General features: G+C 32.1%; 1 protein-coding gene across 1 annotated transcript; it reads right to left on the bottom strand.

The window, feature by feature from the left end:
- Positions 1–711: 711 nt before the first annotated feature.
- On the bottom strand, positions 712–4,685 carry LOC113396605 (ecdysone oxidase-like). Its single transcript, XM_026634603.2, has 3 exons — positions 4,490–4,685; positions 2,611–2,744; positions 712–2,302 (listed from the first exon to the last, which is right to left on the bottom strand). The coding sequence occupies exons 1-3, from the start codon at positions 4,632–4,634 to the stop codon at positions 737–739; spliced, it is 1,845 nt and encodes a 614-aa protein (XP_026490388.2). The 5' UTR covers positions 4,635–4,685; the 3' UTR covers positions 712–736.
- Positions 4,686–6,374: the final 1,689 nt, after the last annotated feature.

Here is a 6,374-nt window from a genome sequence, read left to right as displayed (position 1 = left end):
ACTTTTACAAGCACTTTTGAATAGTCATTTAACAAACTATTTAAAGTAAAGCTACCACCGGTTCGGAATGTAGATTCTACCGAGAAGAACCGGCAAGAAACTCAGTAGTTACTCTTTTTGAATATCCAAAAATACAGTCATTTTAGTTAAATACAATTATACTAACTTTGTATATTGATAATTGCAAAAACACAATTCATATATATATTCATCAAAAATTTAACAAGCAATAACAATTATACTATATCACAAAATTATATCGTACCTTAAATGTTAGCACCTTGCAGAGTAAAGTGTAAAGTAAAAGTGTTCTGTACGGAGCTTCCATCACTTATATAATATAATAAGCCTCATTACAAGTCACGTGACTCACAATATTGAACAGAAAAGTCAAAGTACCCTCTTATTTAATATCAATGTTATCAACACAATTCAAAAATAACTTAAATTAAATTATTATTATTACAGAATTGATTAAAACATACAAAACATAGTGTAAGCCTTGTTTGTAATCGTCTTATTATTTATTTATTTCTTATTTAATCTGATACATGCATGCGGGTTAATAATACCTACCACTTTTTTTAAATATGTAGGCAAATTGGCCACTTGAAGGTAAGTCGACACTACCACTAAACTTGGAAACTAAGACGTTATGCTTGTACATGTAGTTACACTAGCTCACTCACTAGTGAGTTAGTGAGAAGTAACTACCCAGGTTGGCTTTCACAAAACTCTACCGCCAAGTGAAGTTATAGTCCTCTTTAATCATATCAGCCGCCTTTTCACCGATCATTATTGTCGGTATGTTAGTGTTACCACTAGGAATGAGAGGCATTATCGAAGCATCTACTATCCGTAAGCCCTTAATGTTGTAGACTCTCAATCTTTCATCGACAACACCATCAGGTCCCATCGCGCACGTCCCTACTGGATGTAATATTGAACTAACGCTATTTACAACATAACATCTCCAATATGCATCTGTTCCATATTCGAGGCCTTCACAACCTTTTACCTTTAGTTTCACTACTTTACTACCCACTTTTTGGTAGTAGGATGTCTCGGTGAGCCTTAGCATAAATTTTACAGCTTCAACTGTTAAATCTACATCTTTTTTATTTCTATAATATCCTAACTCTATAATGGGAGCATCAAACGGATTATTGCTTCTCAACTTTACTTGTCCTCTAGATAATGGGTGTAGAAGAAGGACAGAAGTAACATCTATCTCATTGTAAATATTTGCTTTGCTCATCGAAAAGCAATAATCTTCATCGTAGTTTATGATTGTTCGACATCCATATAATATAATTGGAGCTGCAGTGGCTCCGACGTGAATATTGAAAGTTTGAATATTTGGTTTTTCTCTTCTGTCATTATAATGAGAAGAATTCACTTTAAGAAAACTGGTTTGAGTTGGTGTTGGATATGCGTCAAGCTCAGAAGCGACGAATACATTCTGAATCGCAGTCTGAATACCTCTTTGTCCGGTGAAAACTAACGGAGTATAACTATGATCTTGTAAGTTTTTACCAACTGGAAGGTCAGTTATAACATTTATGTGTAACGGTTCTAATATTTCTGAAGGCCCTATACCAGACAGCATTAAAATCTTTGGTGTATCAATAGAACCTGCTGACAAAATAACTTCCATATTTGCAAAAACATCTATTTTTTCACTCGAGTTAATCATGACCCGAACACCATGAGCTCTGTTAGTTAAAGGGTCTATTAAAACATTAGTAACTCTAGCGAATTTCGTGACAAAAAAGTTTGGTCTGTCTTGAGCTGGTCGTAAATATGCTTCAGCTGTGCTTGATCTTCTACCATCAGCAAAAGTAAAATGTGGTCGAGAAGCACCTACAATTTCTGGGCCATTATTTTCTAAAACTCTCTTTATTCCAATTTCCTCATAAGCATTAAGAACTCTTTCGTTTATTTTTTCAAATACAGCGTTTGCTTTAGGTCTTGATATTGCGACGGGTCCAGACGTTGAATGCAGCTTAGCATTATAAGGATTACTGAGTACTACTGGATCTGTCATACGTTCAAGTTTTTTGAAGTAATAAAGAACAGTATTCCAGTCCCATCCAGAGGCCACTTCACTCCATTCATTGTAGTCTTCTGGTACACCTCTAGCATAAATTTCATAGTTATTGGAAGATGACCCTCCTAACATTTTTCCTCGAGTCATGAATATTTTCCCGCCGGGATGACTTTGACCGATCCCTTCATCGAGTTGCGCAGTATAGTCCCAATCAGACTCTGTGTGGGCGAGTGTTGCAAACAAACTCGGTATCTGCAAAGCGAATTAAGTCTAAATATTATCGATAAATCAATAAACATTAACTTTTTGCTGTTTTAAAATGTAATATATAAATAATAAATAATATCCAATAAACATTGACATTAAATTGTGAATCCTCGTGCTATTTTAATAATATAAATCTTTGAAATCAAGATATTATCATCCATAGTTTATGGAAAATGCTTGGAGCTTCTTAATATTTGCTTGGAGAAATCTCTTTAGCCGATAAGAAAGCTTTTTATGCTTAATCTTTGTTATTTTTTCTTTTACTTATATTTATGGCAATTAATTTTTATTACCACACTAGCAGCTGGGGGATCACCTCCCGCTTCCAAAAGCAAAACCTTCCATTGCGGAATTTCACTTAATCTAGCGGCGACAGTGGCGCCACCAGAACCCGCGCCGACTACTATAAAGTCGAATGAGTCGCCATCTATGAAAACAAGTAATTAAATATTTTATTTCATGAAAACTTTCAATATAAAACTACTGCTCACGATAACCCGATGGTTATTTTAAATTTAAGTATCAGCTTGTTATGTTTCCCACAGCTGGGCTAATATCTCCTCTACTTAACCAGAATTCAGTGATGTTACTGTTATCCCTGACCCAGCTCGGGTCTTGAGGAATTATAAAAATACATAATATCCACTAATAATGTTTATATATATATATATTATATAACATTTAATTGTATATATATTTACGCACGAACACATTTTAATATTTTCGTAATAACCTTCATTCGTAAGAATAATTTCAAATTCAAATTTAAATTAATTAAAAAGATTATGACAGACAAACTTACAGCGTTTCAAAATGTATGTATTATTCTGAATATATAACTGAACTAACCATGATCTAATAAAAAAAAGATCCTGGATTTCATTTATTTTATACGTATCATCGGTAGTCAATATATACATATATATTTTATTACATAGGTGGACAAGCTAAAAGCCAACTGATAGGAAATAGTTATCAACGCCCATTGACAATTGTACTGTATGAAATATTAACCATTCCTGACATCGCCAATGCGCCACCAACCCTGGTAAATAATATTTTATAAATAATAATTTTCTAACAGAAACGTACTATAATGAGCAAAATCGCATTCGATTGCTACTGCGTATATGCTTATTAAATATTAAACATAGCTTAAGAGTTTTGTAATGATAATTATGTTGATGTACTTGTAAATAAAAATTGCTAGTATTGAAATAAACGTTCACGTTAACCGTATATGTTCTTGAGGATAAATTACAACAACAGTCTAGATTATTTAATACAAATTTATGTTTATAAGCTTTAAATTACTCTCACACGATGCCAGTCCTTTATTATATTACCGCTGGGTCGAGATCTCTTCTGAGAAGAGCATACTTTTTATTTTAACATGACGCTGCTCTACTGCGCGTGGAATATACAAGGGAAAATATCTGATACAATCTGGTGACCTTACAATTTTTCTTTCAACACCAAGCGGGAGATAATAAAAAACAAAATATCCAAAGTGATTGTCAGGATTTCAACTCACAATTTTCGATCAAGATTTACGCGGTATATTAGCACGCACTTGGACAGATTCATGACTAAATTTTCATAAGCAACTGGCTGGCAAAACTATGTATTAATATGTTTTTTATATGCATTTTAATCTGAGCAAATACTTTTATTTCAAAAACTGGATAAACGGAAACTATGTCAATTATACCGATAAGTCAATAAAATCGAGATGTATATATTTTTAATTTTAAACGTGATCTTAAGACAATTTACAAAGAACCTATTGGGAGAAAATTCCTTTCTACAGTTTCAAAGTACTTTAATTGTTTATTAAAAAGTTTCACATAACCGTTTTATTTTCATTGATTTATGAATTATATTTATCTATGTGATCAGCTAGCCGCACGCCATTTTAATTTGTCTCTCATATCACCTTTTTTTAAAAGTATGGCTAACCTAGTACATTTTCAACAGACATTAAAATCTTAAGTTGGATCATAAATTGATTCACAAAATTAACGTTCGATTCCAGTAGACATAAATAATTATTGGTTCGAAAGTATAAAGTAATATTATAATATTAAAAATAAACTTTAATATTAAAAACATAATTATTATTTTTTTCCCAAGACAATTGTCATATTTGATATGATATCTTGTTAAAATAACCTTTTAACGGGAACGAAGTTGGCCATCCCACGGGCTCTATCGCCTGAGACAATGCCAGAAATCTGAGGAACCATCGCAACCATGGAATATCCCTAACGGACTGAATGAAACCGAGGAAATTATTAACAAATACATTCAAGTTCATTTTTATTAAGATCACTTCACTTTTTTCTGTTCTCTTTTACGTCCTTTGTTATTTTTTTTTTTATTTTAATATAAAACAACTGCCTTGAAATACGCGTGTGGAGTCACTCTACCCACAAAAGCGATTAATGTGTTGCATTTACAACAATTTTTAGGAAGTGGGTCGAATTAAATGAATAAATTAAATGTCTGTAAAACTTTACGAAAGATACGCGTCTGTCTACACGTTACCATCTACTAAGTTTATATAATATATCCAAGTTTATTATAATATAAGAAAAAGACATTTGTCTTAGTAAAGTAATTTATATTTATTTTAATGAAATATGAACTAAAATATTTTATTCATTAATATTAAAAAGTATATAATAATAATAAAGAATAATACAATTTTTTTTTTCGTAATGACTAATTTTATTTTATTTTTATTTTTACTGATAGACTTTTCCATAACACGTTTTATTTGGCAGAATAAATGCGCTGTTTTTCCTGTTTATTATATTGTTAGGTTTAAGTATTTTTTTAATTATTCCATGTATCTATAAAAACAATAATGTGCATAAAACCACGAGGAACAGCTCGTTCAATTCTATAAATAAAATGGAATAAAAGATTTTTTTTTTGAGAGTAAAAAATACATGCTAAGAACAACAATTCATTGAGGAATCATTTATTTTTTTAATTAAATAATGTTATGTATTATGGTATTTTTATATTTATAAGCAATATTACATCCCAGTATAAAAATGTATTATGTTGATGCATAACTCCTAACATCTCAACTAAATTTACATGGTTGCTACTTTTTAAGAAGGCTTCTATTTTTTTTTAAACTTGGCTTTTTTATTTCTTTTACTACTAAAAATATAGTTTGTCTCTTTGTTGTAGATCTCTAATTGTATTCTGAACACATTCTGCGGTAAATTGATGCAGAACAAAGTGCCAAGATTTGCAACGATAATCAAATAGTCGTCTTAAAATCGACATTTTATATTGTCTATAGTACGAATTTAGCAGCAGGCTGAGTCGGCTGGAGCCTAGGGCGGGAGTTTTTGCAGCGGCAATTTTTTTTCATATATTTTATATTGAAACTAATAGTGCAATAAAAAATGAATTAATTGGATTTACCGAATATACATTATTACAGTCAAACAGCAATACTGTTGTGTTCCGTTTTGAAGAGTGAGTGAGCCAGTGTGACTACAGGCACAAGGGACATCTTAGCTCCACAGGTTGGTGGCGCATTGTTGTAATGTATGTCTATAGGTGGTGGTGACCACTTACCATCAGGTGGCCTATTTGCCCGTCCGCCTACCCACGAAATAAAAAAAAAATTGACGTCTGGCTACCGTGGCCGAACTCGATTAGGACGACACGCCCATACTTATTATATATTTACGTGTTAGAAATTGTTATCTATTACCAACTGATGATGTATCCTCGATTTTCATGAAACGCAAAAGAAAAATGTTAGCGAAATATTAACCGACGCAAACCGACGATTTCGATCCGTTCGACTATGTTACGTTTTCTAAGATAACTTAAGAACCCCGGTTATGGTTACCAAAACAACAACTGCAAATAGTTATTGGTTATGTCATAAACATGCGAAACAACACTGGACCCAACACTGGACGTGTGGGTACTGTACTTCCATACGCATGCTTCTTAGAATTTTTTTGGTGCAGCCTTTGTAAACGTAATTTTTGTTATTGTACATACACAAAAACTTGACCTTTCA

Source organism: Vanessa tameamea, chromosome 22 (assembly GCF_037043105.1).
Source record: "Vanessa tameamea isolate UH-Manoa-2023 chromosome 22, ilVanTame1 primary haplotype, whole genome shotgun sequence".
Lineage (NCBI taxonomy): Eukaryota > Metazoa > Arthropoda > Insecta > Lepidoptera > Nymphalidae > Vanessa > Vanessa tameamea.
The sequence above is the reverse complement of the archived record's forward strand: the minus strand, read 5'-3'. Positions and strand labels throughout refer to the sequence as shown.